Source organism: Onychostruthus taczanowskii, unplaced genomic scaffold (genome assembly GCF_017590055.1).
Source record: "Onychostruthus taczanowskii isolate IOZ18803 unplaced genomic scaffold, ASM1759005v1 scaffold13, whole genome shotgun sequence".
Classification (NCBI taxonomy): domain Eukaryota; kingdom Metazoa; phylum Chordata; class Aves; order Passeriformes; family Passeridae; genus Onychostruthus; species Onychostruthus taczanowskii.
In genome coordinates, this window is record NW_024498462.1 from 8,346,997 (window position 1) to 8,364,370 (window position 17,374).

Sequence of the window (17,374 nt, forward strand, 5' to 3'; positions counted from 1 at the left end):
ACAACTGGCAAAAATTATGTTAAAAAAATGCTGGCAAAAATGATGCTATAGTGTTTTTTATTTAGGGCTTCTGAGCAGGTGGCCAGGCTGGATAACCTCCCGAGGTCCTTCTGGAGCCAGATTGTGTGACTTGGTGTGCGCATACAGATGTGTATAAACACATACAGTGATGGCACAAAGTTGAGTAAGAGAGGAGGAGAGATTTCCTGAAGGCCCCAGGCTGTGTGGCTGTGCTGGGCTGGTGGAATGGTGCACTTGGAAACATGCAGAGGGTGTAGAGAGGGCTTGTGTTGTCATGCTCTTGCTGGTGCTCTTAGTCACACTGGCAGGATGGAGCTGCCATGTGGATGTGCCTGTGCTTGTCCTACTTGTTGCTGCTTTTGTCTGGAACTGGGCTTAGGGAGGGAAAGAGCAATCCATTCTCTGCATGATTTGTCCACTTATAGGTATTATCTTTGGAGAGGTGATGATAGAGTCCATGTACTGTCTATTGTGTTGTTGCCATCTGCTGCCCAACAGACATGGCTTCCCATGGAAACCAATATTTATTTTAAAAAAGAATACTGGTTATTTGTGCATGCATCTTTCAAGGCTTTTTTCCATTTCAGTGAAAAATTTGTGAAACAACAAGGAATAACAATGGGTGTATTTGCTCAGGAGTGTTAATAGTGTTAAAAATCTTAATTTCTACCATATTAGAAGTTTAGCTGGCAGCTGTGTTGCAAAAATATGTTGGTATGTATTGAGGATGTGTACACACACATATACACTTCTATTTGTATAAAATATGTCTCCATTCTTTTCTGTACATTTGTTTATGGAGCAGTCTTTTAAAGTTTTGTTTTGTTTTCCTTAGTTACAGAAAAACATTCCTGTAGAACAGTAAGCTTAAAGACAAGGAAATTAAAGAAAGGTAAAGCAAATCTGTTTCAAAATGCAGTCTTTGTTCTCAGGCCATGTTTTAAGTTATGTAGTGTTACAAGTTTGAAGTCTTTCCAAAGGACATTATCTCAATATTAGCTGTAGCTGGTTGGAAGTATTTGTCCTTATCCTGGAGTGTCCTACAGTCCCTTGTCAGCCTTGGTGAGTAACAGAAGCTGTAAAGCTGACTTTGCTTGCTGTGAGAGGATTTTCTGAGAATAGAAAGATGTGACTGTTTCCTCAAGTAGTCCTGCACAGTTTGTTCTCCTCTGATGCCCCTCTGTTCCACCTCCTCCTCCCAGGGATATGTACATGGAGTTCTGCAGCCCTGGGAAGTCCAGCCATGACTGATCTTCCTGTACTCCAGCTCACACGTAATGGCATCAGGAGCTGTTGGAAGATAAAATAGCCTTTAAAGTTCTGATTCACCTGAAGTAGCTTGGGGGAGGGAATTTGTAGGCCTGGTTTGTTCTGTTTGTGGTGTTTAAGTAGGTGTATAGGATGGAGTGATGTGCTTTTCTGCTGAGGAGCCCAGAGGAGTTTTCTGCTTAAGGTTTCTCCCCCAGCAAAATCCAAGTGTTGCCCTGTGAGGTGATCAGACATTTATGAAGGGCTGTATTAGCTGAGCATGTCTGTTATTAAATTGTTTTTCTTTTATCTGACTGGAAGAGCTTAACAGGTTTAATTTCAAATCAACAATACCTATTAGAATGAATGACTCCTGAAATCCCAGATTCCAAATATGTCTTAAATTGAAGCTAGGTTTTGTGAAGATGAGTATTTAAGCATCAATAAAAAGTTGTGCCAGTCATCTCTCTTGTTTCTTGGAAGTGTGTGTCTTTATGTTTATTGTAAATTGAGAACTATCAGTTAATTATTCCTTATTGTAACTAATGCAGTTGAGAAATGATTCCAGGCTAGAAATGACACTTTGGCATCTCACAGGCATCTGCCAGGGAAAGGCTGGGTGGCAGTCACTGTTGCTTTTGCCACACCTGTCCCTCCAATAATTTTTTGGAGCACACCTGAAAATAGATTTTAAATTTAGATTTTTTTTTAAAAAAATGCTTTTAATTCTTAGCAATGAAGTGATGGCTGGAGCTGGTGCAGTAGTGTACAGTAATGTGTTTGTCTTCAGACAGTCTCAAGATTTACTGCTACTCTGTGACCATTTTAACCGAAACCTTTATGAGCACCTGAAGGCTTCAGTCATTTTCTTTCCCAGTATAACAAAATTAGTTCTTCTAAGTTTCAGACCAAATAGGTTCTTCCTTTTTTTTTTTTTCATTTGCTTTGATTGTGTAGTGTATTTTTTCATCTTTTAAGTCTTTCAATGTCTCTTATCAACAGAAGAAAATACATTTTTTTTTGTTTAACTATTTCTAGGAATTCCTTTTAATGGAGCTGTGTAGCAATGAGCTCATTATAGACAAAAGGGAAATTCCTCATTCCACAGCTGCTTAGGAGCATCCCTGTGTCTTGTCTGCTTGCAAAATCTAGACATCTTACCTCCACAAATCAGTATGAATCTGCTGTTCTAATTCATGTTCCCTGCTCTTGTGATAGCAGAAATAACAGCTTGGTATATATGAGCAGTGAACTGATTCAGCTGAAAAGAAACCTGAAAAATCATATGGTTAACTCTTAGCTAAATCTGTTTCCTGATTCATTTCACTATATTGTGGAATAAATTCTGGTTCTGGGCAAAGGGAAGAGGCAGCAGTAAGGGCCCAGATGTAAGAAAATGGGACTGTCCATTTTGGACTAGCTTAAAGTACTAATGCATTTTTTTTCCCAGTAAAGATTTTTCTCAGGAATTTGCAAGAACACCAATGTAAAGTTATTTTCTGAAGTTTCTTGGTTGTGTAGGGTAATCTGTGCTTTAGGTTAAACATCTGCTTTTGCCAGACCTGCCACTTCTTTTGCTGGTTCTGACTTTTGGAATGTTAGAGAGATGCAGAGCAAAGCATTTCTTCCATATTTTATTTCTTACTGAATTAGAGGGCCTTTTTCTGGCAGGGATGTTTCTTTATTGAACACTGATCTGTGCAGTCAGTTGTCTAGTTCTGGTAGCAGTAAGGTGTTTAATGCTGTTGCTCTGCAAAGCATGGGCTGTTCTGTTCTTTTGGTGTGTCTGTCTGACCTCTTGAAAACATTTCTCTGTAAACTTTTGTACTCTGATCTCAAGTTCTGTGATGTTAGACTGTGGAGTGTGTCATCCATGTCCTTCAAAAGCCAGTGCTCTGATGTTGGGATATGCAAGGTTCTCTAAGCAGTTACATGGCATGCTTTATCTTGAAAGGAAAATGAGAGTTTGCTTCCTTTTTGTTGCCCTCCTGACTACTTGTCTACTAAGAAGTCTACTTGACTAAGAAATTTAAAATATTTTTATAATAATCAATCTGGTGATTTTAAGAGTAGTTATTCAGCAGAGATTCCAAACCAGCAGTGTCCTCAGCAGTGCTCTGCTCCCCTCTCTGAGGCACGTGTGGTGATTCCAGCCAGTTCCAAGCAGTGCCACAGGTCCAGCACTCCATGACAGCTTCTCATTCCTTGCTGAACACCTCTCAGTCCCTTTGGCTCATCTTTCTGTCAGCCCTTTTAACTGCCCCAAAGACACCTGGTCGCGCCTGATCTCGGGCTCTGTCATGCCATCCTCTCCTGGGCACCCCTCACTGTGTTACGTGTCAGGGAGCTGTGCCTGCCCCAGGCTCTTGGCCAGGTGGGAAGCCCAGCCTTTTCTGCCTGGGTGATGTTGGTGGTGGTCCTGTGCCAGTAATTGCATTCCCCAGTGTCCTGAATTCCTGCACAGCCAGGATTAATGTCAAGAACAGCTCTATTCTTTAAAGGGTGGTTATGTGAGGAAGTGAAATGAGGTTTGTACCTGACTCCCTCCCTGGTAAGGCTCACTTACCTTTGACAGAATTGCATAATGTATGTTCTGTAAGTAATAGCTGAATTAGAAATTAGTGTGTAGGAAATAAATTTACCTGATGCAACCCTTGTGGTGATGGTAAATCAGGATGGCGTGCTTCTTGGGGAGTAATGAGGGCTAATAACTTGGAATTAAATTAGGCATACTCATGTGTCTTTTTTCCCTTTTTTTTTTCTTTTTCTAGAACCACAGAGCAGACCCAGAAGAACTCTTCACAAAATTGGAACGCATTGGGAAAGGCTCCTTTGGTGAGGTCTTCAAAGGAATTGATAATCGGACACAGCAAGTGGTTGCCATAAAAATCATAGACCTTGAGGAAGCAGAAGATGAAATAGAAGATATACAGCAAGAGATAACTGTTTTAAGTCAGTGTGATAGTCCTTATGTAACAAAATACTATGGATCATATTTAAAGGTAATGTATAATATTGCACAGTGATTTGCTGGAATGCTGCTAGGAAAATCATCTAAAATTAAGGAAGATTTATCATGCCAACTTGGCATTTTTAGTAGGTTTTTATTTTTCTTTGAACAGAGTTTTTCACTTCATTTTTCTCTTTTTGCTGCTTGCTCTTTGGGCCTGGAATTTGCACAAAATGGCTAAAGAATAAACAGAGTTGATAAAGGATTATTTTTGCCATTGCTTTTGGGCCTTGGTTTTCTCTTCTCCCTCCACAATCCCTAGCACAATTTTGTGGCCTTTCTGAGCAAAAGAAACACACCTTCATAGTTCCAGAAGCAAAAGCTGTTCCTGGTGTGGAAAGAAAGCATCATGTAAAATGTGTTGGCAGTTATGCAGCTTAGTAGGCCTGAGACAAAGTAACACTGACATCAGCAAGTTATGTAACCACTGTGTGAAGTGTTATCTAAGGCATAATTTAACAAACAAACAAAAAAGAAAACCTACAGAAAACCAAAATGTTGATGATGAACTTTTCACCTGAAATACTGCTGAAATGTTTTGCGCTGCTGACATATTTTAGGTGACTTTTAAAAAATCCCTGAAAACATTTAATGTAAGCTGAAGTTTTAGTGATAGTTCAAAGTATATTAAGTATCTGGGAGGACTTATTTGCTTGTATTTGAGTTCTTTGTTGGTTTTTGTTTGTTTGCTTCAGTTTGGAAGGTTTTTCTGGTTGGTTCTGTTTTTTGGTGCTTGGTCTCCCCCTCAGCATTTCTGCTTTCCTAAGGTACAGTGGGGTTTTGTACATTTTAGAGACAGATTTCTGATAAGTGTTCTCTGTCTCACACTTGTGCTGTATCTTTCAGTGATACGTAAAAGTATTTGCATAATTTTAGTAATATGCTTTGTAGATTTTGCTTTTTTCCATTTAAATTGGAAAAGTATTCCATTTTTATATTTTAATACTAAATGGGCAAGTTATTTTTCCAGTATTTCCAGTATGTTTAGTACACTCCAAATACTAACTTCTCATTTTGGCTAATGTAAGACACCTGTAGTGGCTTTGCTGTTTACTGTGAGTTCTTCACCCTGAGTAAACATACAAATTGCCATTGATAACCCATTTTTGCTTCTCTTTATTGGGCTCAATCAGTGGGATTTTTATTTTTTTTTGTGAACAAGTAATAAATATGTAAGTAGGATTTTTCTGCCATCACAGCATATTAGAACAAGCAGGTTCATCTAAAGATAATGTTAAGTTCAACTAGGAAGGTTCCCCTGGAGCAGTGCACAAATGGTGCTGCAGATCCAGACATGATCAGTCTTTTTTACTGTCCTTTATTTTCTGTGATGAGCTAAGTCCTGAATTCTATTCTCCTGCATATCCATCATTTCAGCTTTGTGCTGTAAAAGCCCAGTTGTTTGCCCTGAAGTACAAACAGGTCAAAATAAGTCTTGGAAAGTGTTTTTACATGTCAGTGTTTTTGCTTGGAAAAGTGTTTTTTGAAATCTCAGAACTGAACAGTGATTTCAGCAGCTATGAATGGAGGAATTAAACTTTGATTGGGTGGGGATTTATTTTGTTTGTTCTTTGTTTTCTCAGAGGTGGGGGGTGGAAAAAGCTTTATAAGGTACGGATTGGATAGGGAAAGAAAATAGTCTTATCATTATTTACAGCAATATAGGTGTGGAAAGTAAAGTCTAGGTGTTCTGTCAATGCTATACAGCTTTTAAATTGTGCTGAGGTTTTTTTTTTAATTTAAAAAAAACTTTTGGCAAATGTAGGAACATGTTAATGCAGCAGTGCTCTCCTCACCACTATGTGAGTTCTTTCCATTTCTGTTCTAAATGGATACATTCTGAAAGATTAATGCTGATCGCTTGTTTACTTTTCACACTTGGAAAGTTTTTGGAGAAGGAAGATTTCTGTGCATGGAGTTTGGGGTGGTGTTTGTGGAATTTTGGTTACTTTCTCATTCATTTAAGAAATTCCTCTTTAAAAACAAACAAACAACAAAAAAAAAGGTAAAAAATTTGTTCACAGGAGTTTTTTCCATCCCAGATTAGCATAATAGGCAATTCTGCTGCTTGCTGTTCCCCAAGTAAATGAATAAAAATGTCCACAAATAAATGAATACCTTTAATTCTGTAATTAAAAATAAATAAAGCAACTTTTAAAGTAGTATCTTCTGACTAAATTGTTCTTAGACTAGAGTAATCCCTGGTTGCTAGTTCAAGATATTTCAGCTAGAGACTCCTCAGGGGAAAGAGGGTATTGGCTTTGTTCAGTGTGCCAAGAATCTTTTATTCTGCCTTTTCATTTTAGTAGTAGCAGGTATTTTGATAGTTGTGTCTCTACTTTGTGTTTGTTTGCTTGTTTTACTTAATCTAGCTGTGAACTTTTTATTAGCTGTTTCTTTGAGAGTGGCTGTCAGCCTAATTGTTAAGCTGTGTAGTACTTCATTCAGGATTTAATTTTTCTATACACTGTAAGTATGTCTTTGAAACAATGAAATGGGTACAGTTGTATACCAAATTACTGTATAATTAAAAGTTAAAGAATACTGAGGTTAAATTCTGAAAAATAAGACATCTTATTTCTTACAAAGCCAAGTCCTAGGCTGCAGAGATCAGACACAGTTTGCCATGGATATAACTAGTGTGAAGTTCACATTCATAATGGTCCCAAATGTTTATTCCTGGATACTTCAATATATATATAAAGGTCACTGAAAAATTCCTAGAAATACTTTTTAAAGATAATGGTTAAAAAGAGCATAAGGTAAATAAAAGGTATTTCAAATTTGAAGATACTTTTTTTTTCTTTTGCATCTTTATTTACAGGCAAACAAAACAGTTGAACCAGTATGCTGTGTTTCAGATCATGCTTTATGAGCTAGAAATAGTTTACTGAAGTGTATTAATCATACATGTAGCTGTCTCTGAAGCTGTAGAAATACCATTAGAAATGTTTGTAGTTTTACACTGTTCAAAGAGTCTTAGTATTTTCCTGACTAAATACCAAGGCAAACCCTCAGTGCAAATGCATTTAGGTTGCCTACAGCACTTACTGGTACTTCTCTAGTTCAGTAATCTAGATCTGTCTTTAAATTTTATAGTTTCTACTTTGAAGAAATCACTGCTGAGACCATGTGTTGGCTTAAAGTTTATTATGTAAGCCACAATTTATCCAGTTGAACTGTAATGGAACATCTTCTGTTGTAGCCTACTCTTTTTTAATCAGTTTTAACTAAGCTTAGAGTAAGCAGATTGTTCTTGTCTTCATTTTGTAGTTTTTGAGTTTTCCCTCTGGCAAAGTAGTTGATAACTAAAAGTTATTACAGCTAAAACATGGAAGAAGAGATGTAATTGTGAGGGGGTTCTAATTGCAAACATTTCAGATGAGAGATTTTTTTCTTTTTACCATTTATAAAGTCTGTTCTGCACGTTCTGTTCTTGACAATTTCTTTGCACTTCAGGATGCAGAGGCAGCCTTGTAGCTGATGGAGATGGAGTCCCAGGGAGCCTGGGGCTTGCCAGCTGCATGCAGGCTCTCCCACATGCCCCTGCTGCTGAAAGGCAGAAAGGAAGAGTGTCTTTATTTCAATTACTTGACTTACTAACTTGAGACATTCTGCAGCCTAGCTGTTCATTAGCTACAGCTTGTATATCCCACCTGTAAATGTGATTTTAAAAGTATGGACAGTCCTTTAATAGTTTTCCTAGCAGTGCAATGTTACTTGTCTGTTACCAGGTTATTTTAGTCTTGACAAACCTTATCATTGATACAAGATGGCAAAGTCTGTTTCCTTAAGTTCTTGAGGTTCTTGTGATGAAGTTGATGCCAGTTATTGTGACACAGAAAGGTACAAAAGCCCCCTATCATGGTAATGTGGGATATCTTCAGGTTCAGTTGGGAGTTTTCCATTGAATTAACCTTAAAGCTTAGGTATTAGTAATTTTTTCCTAAGTTTTCCTTGGGTGTCTGGCAAGATCAATAGTGTTTTCTAAACATACTGGTAGGTGATGTGCAAGCATATGTACAGTCAGAGAATGCACCTTAATAAACACATTTGTGTACAATAATAAAATGTTTTACCTTTATATCATGACTTTCACTAATTTGGGTAGAATCATATAAGCTTCAGCTGTATTGCAACTTTTGTGGCTGTAAGATAATTTAAGTTCTGATGGAGGTATTTATAGATATTTGTAGCTATTTCATATTTGTAGAAGGTCAGGATCTAAATTTGTCTCCTCGTCCCCTATTGCACTTGGATTGCAGTTAACATCTCAATAAATAAACCACTGGGTGTGGAGGGTCCCCTCGATAAGTTAGGTTAGATGGCTGAAATGAGTGTTTTCCTCCAGCTTAATGGCTTGTCAAAATGCATTCCTCCCCTACCAGTTCAGGCAAGAAAAAGATTAAAAGTATTAAAAGTTACCGTAGTTCTGGCATGTTGTGGTTACACAAATTTGGAAAGTGCACTTGATGAAGTGCTTCAGCTGGAACTTCCAACAGTACCATAGAGATAAATCTCTTGATGACTGGAATTTCATGACTGTTTTCCTTATTTGTGCCATTTAGACCAAGGCTTTCAGTATCCAGCCTTGTAACTGTTACAGGCACCTGAGCTTGCTCTTTTCTTTTGCAATTGAAACAAACCTGAGGTTATTCTCAGCTTTTCAGATTCGAATATTGAGAAATCCTACAGTGACATCCAAGGACTTCCATCAGAATTGTGCAGCACTTTGTGCAGCCAAGCTTTGAGACAATCTAAAGATACTGGTTGTTCTGCCCTGTCTATTTATACTTGGCTGACAGAAAATAGCTAGGAAAAAGGTTGTTCATGCCTGGCTAGAAAATACCCACACCCGATTACAGTGGATAGTAGCAATTTCTTTGAGACATTGTTTGAGAAACAGTACTTACTCATTTTCACCCTGTACTGTTTTCAAGTAATAGTCAAATTCTCCAAACATGTCTGGTAACCACAATGTTTGCCTTGAACAGGAGTTCCCTGCAGGTCTTCTGAGCGGACAAAGTTGGGCTTTATAAAAACTGCTAAAATTAGCCAGCCCTTCCCTGCTGAGATCATAATATTGGAATAGATTCTCATAAATGGTGTGGTTTTTAAATTTAGTATAAATCTAATAGAGCACACTTTGTTAGGATGATTGGATGTGGTGCTTTCAGAAACTGCACCTTTATTTGCTTGCTGAGTTTTCTTTAGATTTCCATCCCTGGGCAGGCCATAGGTTGGGAAAGTATACAATGGAGAATGCAAGAGGCTTTAAAGAGTGCTCCTGCCCTAAGCTGGTGCTCTGAAATGAGAAACTAGCACTGGTAAATATTTGCTGGAAACTTATACAGTGTGTGTGGTACTTCACCAGCTGTGGTTCAGTTGAGTATTTTTAATAACTGGGTTTTATTTTAAATAAATATATTTATTCACAGAATTTTCTCAACTAGTACCACATAGATTCTATGTATTTGAGTTTTGTCTTTTGAGGGGACTCTGGCATGAAGTAGTCTGTAGATTTGCTAAGTGTTTCCAGCCACCTTTTACAGTAACAAGCCAAGGACAAAGGCAGTACCTAGAAATCAGTGTTAGAATAATTTGTCAGGTCTAGAGGTTGAGACATCTCCACAGATGAAGGGCAGAAACTCACATATTCTCAAGGTCCATTTCAAACAATTATTTGTATTTAATTAAAACTTAAACCACTGCCTAATCACTTTTTTCCCCTCTAAGTTCTGTTCCTTTAAGTGAAATCATTTTAGATATTATTTAGCAGAAATTGGTTAGTAGTGATGGTGTTTTTTCATTGCTTTTTTAAATACAGAAGTCAAACTTATTAATTAATATATTAGACTTCACAGGAGCAGTGTGATCATTCTGCAAGAAGTAATTGCATACTACTAGGTGATTAATGACTCTCTATTTGCCTTTTCCTAAGAGTGTGCTGGTAGTCTATTAAAATATATTTATAAATTTTTTATGGCAGCCTTGGACTTTTGACAACTCATACCTTCCTTTACAGGGCACAAAACTATGGATAATAATGGAATATTTGGGTGGAGGGTCAGCTTTGGATCTTGTAAGTATATGATTTTTTTTGCATTTTAAATATCAGTGAACTTTATTTCATTGTGGTTTTATATAATTTTATAAAAATAAGACCTGGAGGCAGCTGATGTTACATCACTGCTATGTGGTAATGGTCAAAAAAGTGTGAATTTGAATGGTAGTCCTGTCACACTGAATTTGTGTTAATTTTTCTGTATTGGTCTTTGTCTGTAAGCATTAGGAAGCATCCTTTTTTTTTCAGTTCTCAGGTTTTTTTTAGTTTGAGAAGTCCTTTTCTTGCTGTATGTTTGATGGAGGTTTGGGGTCCTCCGTCCATTGCTTCCCACCTCCTCCAAGCAGAATTCATTGCAGTCCAGTAAAAAACGTTTCCTTTAGGTTTGGGTCTCGAGAATGAATGTGGAACGTGTCCACAGACAGTTAATTCTAACTGGTTAAAAGATGTTGGGTTTTCCATGTTCAGGTATTTTCAGTTAAGCATGAAAGTGCCTTTTTACTTCAGATAGAGTGGCATTCATGAAGGGTGTAGCCTGGAGAGTGCACAAGCACAGCCCTGAGTGTGAATGTGGTTTCCCCATGGTTTCAGTGCAGCTCTGCCTCAGCTGCAATGCTACAGACCCACCCTTTCCTGTAAGATTATATAGCTCAGTCTTTGTGTGATTCTGAAGGGAAAATACCATGTCTTCACTGTTACAGAATGATAATAATTATGTTTTCGCTAACAGGGGTCCTGTCTGAGAGTTCAAGTATATGCTTGACTTCACAAATCTATTTAAACTTCTTTATCAAATTACATCACATCAGCTCATCAAAAGCATAGTAATTAGGTGTAGCTTGTGGTAGTTTATAGCTGTAGAACTTGGCCCTTTTGAGGAAGGGGCTGTGAGACACTCTAGCACTTTTGAGTAATTGATTGTATTCTGTGGAGTGTCAGAAACAGGGAAATAGCTATTGCTAGTGCCAATTTAAATCACTGAACGTGTAGAGGAATAAAATTTTAGAAGAATAAAATTTCAGTTTTGCCTCGCTTTGCCTTTCCGTAATTTCATGGTGTTCACTGTTTTGGTGCTGTGTTGTTGGTGTTTTTTTTGATTGTTCACTTTAATTTCTTTTGCTTTATTTGTATAGCTTTCTAATGTGCAAAGTTTACACCTAATTCATTAGCAGCTTTATAGTAGTATGTTATGTTCTTGATACAAAAGCAAACATGGAATCAAAAATACTGGGACAAGTGGGAACTGCATCATTAAATTTAAACCCCATAGTCAACAGATTAATCTATTTTGAAATCAATTGGTTTTCTTAATTTACTTAATCTAAATTGCAGAATTCAGTCTGCTAGTTTGCTGCTTGTAGGGAAATACAACTTTGTGGAAAGTTGGTTGTTGCTTTTCTTGTGCTTTGCATACTGAGGGGAGCACAGACTGTATGTTTGTGGAGTAAGAGCATTTTCAGTGTATTGGGTAGAGGAGATGTGAAGGTGATCATTCAAGTGGCACGTATTTAAATTAGAATACTGACATAGTGCATTAATTTTGTTAGTTCTATAATTTTGAAAAATATTTCAGGTTTAAGATTTAATTTAATCGAAGCAAGGCAAAAATTACATACAAGACTGAAATTATTTTAATGTGTCTCTTTTCTGAAGCTGCGTGCTGGCCCATTTGATGAGTTCCAGATTGCTACTATGCTAAAGGAAATCTTGAAAGGTCTTGACTACCTACACTCAGAGAAGAAAATTCACAGGGATATAAAAGGTGTGCAACATTTCAAATGTTACTTTGTTAAAGCCTTTAAAAACAATAAAACAGTATTCTAATTAGTTATTATGTTATTTCCCCTTGGCAGCTGCCAATGTCTTGTTGTCAGAACAAGGTGATGTTAAGCTTGCTGATTTTGGAGTTGCTGGGCAGCTAACAGACACACAAATTAAGAGAAATACCTTTGTTGGAACCCCATTTTGGATGGCCCCTGAAGTTATTCAGCAGTCAGCATATGATTCAAAAGTAAGTATGAGAGTAGAACTTTTTCTTTTGCTGTTTTGTGTCTGGTTATCCCACAGCATTTGCTTTGATTTTTTGCTTTTAGCTCTATCAGTATGGGGAGAAAAAAGTAAAATAGTGATGTCATGTCTCTTTCAGAGCAACTCTCTGAATGTGGGGTGATTGGTTGATTTGGTTTCAATTCAATGTTTTGCATTGAATTCAAAGAGTAATAAAGTACTCACAAAGTAAAATGCCACCAGAACACGGTAGTTCATTTAAAGCCAAGATGGTGGCCATAGTGTTAATTTCTTCTCATGTTTCTCAGATGGTATTTCTGAGGATCTGTGTAATGCTGAAATTTCTAGCACAGGTCTTGAGAAGGTAAAAAGTAACGTGGTGGCTGTGGCTTAGTGGCATTGTGGTACCTTGTGCCTTTCTGTGTCATGAGAGCTCTTGATGGATCCCTAATTGCAAAGGAGAGTTTCCCTATGTGAACTAGCAGTAGAAAAGCAGAGTTCTTTTGTGTTTTTCTGAGAGCTGAGAACTGGTGCTAGAAATGACAATAAGGAGAGAACAGTCCCCTCTTCTGTGTGTAAAACCACAAGATGTCCTAGAGTGTGTGGTTGGTGGTTGCTTATAATAGCATCTAGAGAATAAAAACCTTGGTATATGTAAAGTAATACTTTCTTACTTCTTTTTCTCAAATAGCAGACATAAAACTATACTTACATGATGTGCATATAGAGAAAAAACTGGTGGATATCTGGAGTGTCCTGAAAGCATTCACACTCCAGGAGACTTTCCCAGGATCAGTCAGGCTTGAAGGAATTTGTGTATTTGTCACAAGGGTTCTTGCTGATAAAAAAGTTGGAATTCTCCTGTTTAGGGTTTCAGTGATCCCATTGTAATGTATTCCCTAGGGCATTTTGGAAAAGCTCTCTATCCTACTTTAAAAATGTGTGTTGGCCAGTCAGATTGGGAATAATTCTTCTTCTGCTTGCCCTGTGTGTAGATCAGCTTTACCACCCCTTCATTTACATTTCCCCAGCAACCTAATCTTGTGCCTTCCATTTCTCCTCAGTGTGTTGCAAGAGCAATGCCTTCCCTCTTTTTTTCCATGCCAGTAGGCTGGTGGGAGAGCACAGAAGACACAAGCCTTTGGTAGGAGAGATGAAGGATTTGGATAGGATACATTTCAGTTTCTAGACTAATACTGATGACTATTTTGGTATCTGGACTGAATTTTAATCTGTCTTCTTCTCTCTCTACTCCAAAAAGCTAGAAAGTCATGCATTTCAGTAGTGCCAGAGATTTGTAAGCCCCATCTCTTCTTTAAAATAATTTTGCTCCAATACATTGTTGTTGGTTATGATATTACAGTAATAAACAATGAGTTAGTTTAATTCTTTGCTATAAAGTACAGCTATTTTGGGTCTTGTGAACAAAAAGGAATATTGGAGAGATGCAAATTGTAATCCTTGTTTACTCTATGGGCAGTTTTGGTTTATGATTCTGTGCCAAGTGTAGTTGACTACTACACTTGCCAAACACTTTTTTAATGAGAAACACCTTAAGTGATCTAACTAGCTATTGTAGCTCATCTGAAAAGATGCAAGTAATAATATATTTCACTTGGAAAAAGAAATCAAAGTCAGGAAAGAATTTTAGAACACTAGTATTTTATATATTATATCAAAATACCATACTCTGTTTTGATACAAAGGCAGAATTTGTTTATAATGATGCTTTTAGCCAAAATAAATAGTATTTCATTATTCTGCTGTGACTTACACTGTGAACTTGGTGTTTGAAGTCTAACTAGTTGTCAATAATTCTCCAGCTAAATTCATCAAGCAGTCTGTTAGGAAAGAAATTAAGTGATCCCCTGCTGGATTTGATTCAGCTTTCTGCTTTGTTCGTTTAGAGTGAACTGTCAAACAAGGTTGGATACCTAAACAAACTCTGATAGACATAGGAAATTTGTGCTAATTTGTCATTAACATATGGAAAAGATCAAAGGAAGATCAATATCTCTGAAGCTTGTCCAAAAGTGTGTAAATTTAGGTGTCCATTTAACTTGCTGGCAGTGTTAGAACACCAACTGCAACAAGAATTATGATCTATGATGTTTGTCATTAAAGACTGATTAAGTCAGCCAGGTCTTTGTGAGTCAGGTGTTCCTGAAGTGTTAGCAGGGAATGTTTGCATTATCTACTTAGGCCAACATTAATTTTTTATATAGATGCATTTATGTGAAGATGTCAGTTACTGAATACTTAGTCATGACAGCCCATAATTTTGTACTAACAGTCCCTTTTCCCCCTCTCAGGCTGACATTTGGTCACTGGGCATCACTGCAATTGAACTGGCCAAGGGGGAGCCTCCCAACTCGGATATGCATCCAATGAGAGTTCTGTTCCTCATTCCGAAAAACAATCCTCCCACTTTATTAGGAGACTTCAGTAAACCTTTTAAAGAATTCATTGATGCATGTCTGAATAAGGACCCAACATTTGTGAGTAGATAAATCTGTGTGCATGTGTCTGTAGATGTTTCAGTTTTGTTTTCTGCTCTCCTGTGCTTGTGAAGTATTTTGCTGGCATTGTGCATCTTCAGTGATTGAAGTAATTTTAGGGACTGTATTTTGCATTGTGAATTTTAGTGGTGCTTTTTATATCTCTGTCTCTATCCTAGTTTGTTTTGTTTAAAATACTCAAAAGGAGGACGGAGAATGCTGAAAGAAAATGCAGTGGCAGAGGCAGATTTCTAAAATGCACTCTAAACTAGGATAATGTCAGAAGAGAAGCTTTAACAGAGGAGAGAATCATCTGAAATCCTTTTCTTCAGCACAACTTCTGCTGTCTGAATTCAGCTTACAAGGAAATGTTGCGCTGGAGAGTTTTCATTAGTCATTTTCCTGGGTGTGACCTTCTAACGTAGAAGGATAAGCTGTATAGTCTATGGGTGACTTGATCATATTTTTAGCATGCTCATAAATGTGGATTACTGGCTTTGTGACTTCCTGTTTCACTAATTTCCTGATATTATACAAGTTAGCTCTAGAAGTCTGTTGTCTTACTAAGTCTTCCCTATTAGCATTTAAAATCATGAAATGTTAGCATAACATTAAATATTTAATGTGTTTCTTACAGCGTCCCACTGCAAAAGAACTTCTGAAGCACAAATTCATTATGAAAAATGCCAAGAAGACTTCCTATCTGACAGAACTGATTGATAGGTTTAAGAGATGGAAAGCAGAGGGACACAGTAGTGATGAAAGTGATTCTGATGGTTCAGATTCGTAAGTTTGTGTTACAGTCTTTTTTGGGTGTGTTTTATTTTTTGTTTCTGTAATGTTCTTAAAGTGGGTTTGCTGCAGCTTTTCTGTGGGGTAACTCCCTTTCTGTACACCTGTCTCTGGTCCTTTTTTTAAAATTATCTTCTTTCAAGAAAACCGCCTGTGTGGCCCTAAAGAGTAACACATAAGTCAGTCCAAGTGCTTGTTGCCTCTTTAAGTTTTCTTTCTTTAAATTCAATTTCAGTTCTGTTTCAGTACTATCTATTTGCTAGTCTGAGACTAGTGGTTGTACCAAAGCCACTGAGTCACAGTTAGAGATATTGCAGAGCAAAGTTGAGGTGCATGAAGAAGTTTGCATAGTGCCTGTGGAATAACATGCTTTCTGTAAGTGTCTTGTTTTTCTGGCTATCAGATAACTCTTAAATGGGATGCCATGGGAGAAGGTAAGCCTTGTAGGTAGATACCATCTTCTGTTTGCCTTTGATCACATTTCAATTTATTCAGCCTCTTTTCAAGTTCAGTTAATGTTTCAATACACGTTTTTCTTCTTATTTTGAGGAATACAGAACTAATCCTGACAGACTTGTTATGTATTTGGGTTACCTGTGCTTGCTTGGTGTTCTGTTGTGGCTAGTATTATGTACATCATGTCCTTTTTGTTTCAGGGAGTCCAGCAACAAAGAGAATAATTCTCACCCTGAGTGGAGCTTCACTACAGTTCGGAAGAAGCCGGATGCAAAGAAGCTCCAGAACGGGACGGTGCGTACAGACAGAGCAGTTCTTCTTCCTGACTGCTGCTTCTGAAGCCAGTTTAAGGGAGATAGTGATAAAACTTAGTAACTTCACTTTTCATAAGAACTGACTGGTTGTTTTGCAGTTCAGGAGATATTAGTGATATTTGCTATGCCATGTCAGCCTCAAATGCAAAATACACTGCAGATGTACTGTAGTATCCATTCATAGAGATGGGAATTTTAAAGCCTCTTACTAGTGAGGAAAAGCTGTTTTTCTGATGCTGAATGACATTGTTTGAGATGTGTCATCAGGCATCTATTTCACCATCCCATAACACTTGTTGATGTACTGTGTCTTTGTGGGTTTTGTAATGTATTTTAATCACTTTGTTAAATTTAACTCAACTTCCAAAATCACAGGTACTGTGTTAAGAGGCAGTGTGTATGTTGTATATATGTTGATGTATTTTGTAATATGCTGGTGTAATCCATATTTGTTAACTTCTAGGATCAGGATCTTGTTAAAACCCTGAGTTGTTTAACTATGATAATCACCCCTGTGTTTGCTGAGGTAAGTGTTGACTTAAAAACCTTCTTTGAAAGTATTAGCCAAGTCTCTGAACTTTTTTGAGTTTTAACTTTTTTGGTTTACTCCTCAGCTCAAGCAGCAGGACACAAATAATGCTAACAGAAAGAAAGCAATTGAGGAACTTGAGAAAAGCATCAATGTGGCAGAAGCAACATGTCCAGGGATCACAGATAAGATGGTGAAGAAACTTATGGAGAAATTTCAGAAGTAAGTAGTTTAGTGATAAGAGAGAGATCTGCTATGTTCAGTGCTTTACCTCTGTAATTACTGGTAACACTTCAGTTTGAGACTAAAACTAATACTAACAATTACTGTATCTGGTCTTGAAGTGCTGCAGCTTTACTGTAGTTGCTATATCTTGCTTCTTTAATTTAGCCTGCAGGTTGATCTTAAGTATATTTACAGGCAATAGGGGAGACA

The 17,374-nt window shown here is 37.4% G+C and overlaps 1 protein-coding gene across 1 annotated transcript in view; it reads left to right on the forward strand.

Moving 5' to 3' along the window:
- The window catches only part of STK26 (serine/threonine kinase 26), a 30,578-nt gene that overhangs the window by 11,108 nt on the left and 2,096 nt on the right, over window positions 1-17,374 (forward strand). The window contains exons 3-11 of the mRNA XM_041396388.1: window positions 4,041-4,271; window positions 10,305-10,361; window positions 11,997-12,105; window positions 12,197-12,354; window positions 14,663-14,848; window positions 15,486-15,634; window positions 16,297-16,390; window positions 16,874-16,936; window positions 17,025-17,161. Of these exons, the coding sequence (XP_041252322.1) occupies window positions 4,041-4,271; window positions 10,305-10,361; window positions 11,997-12,105; window positions 12,197-12,354; window positions 14,663-14,848; window positions 15,486-15,634; window positions 16,297-16,390; window positions 16,874-16,936; window positions 17,025-17,161 (1,184 nt within the window). The remainder of the gene's footprint in view (window positions 1-4,040; window positions 4,272-10,304; window positions 10,362-11,996; window positions 12,106-12,196; window positions 12,355-14,662; window positions 14,849-15,485; window positions 15,635-16,296; window positions 16,391-16,873; window positions 16,937-17,024; window positions 17,162-17,374) is intronic.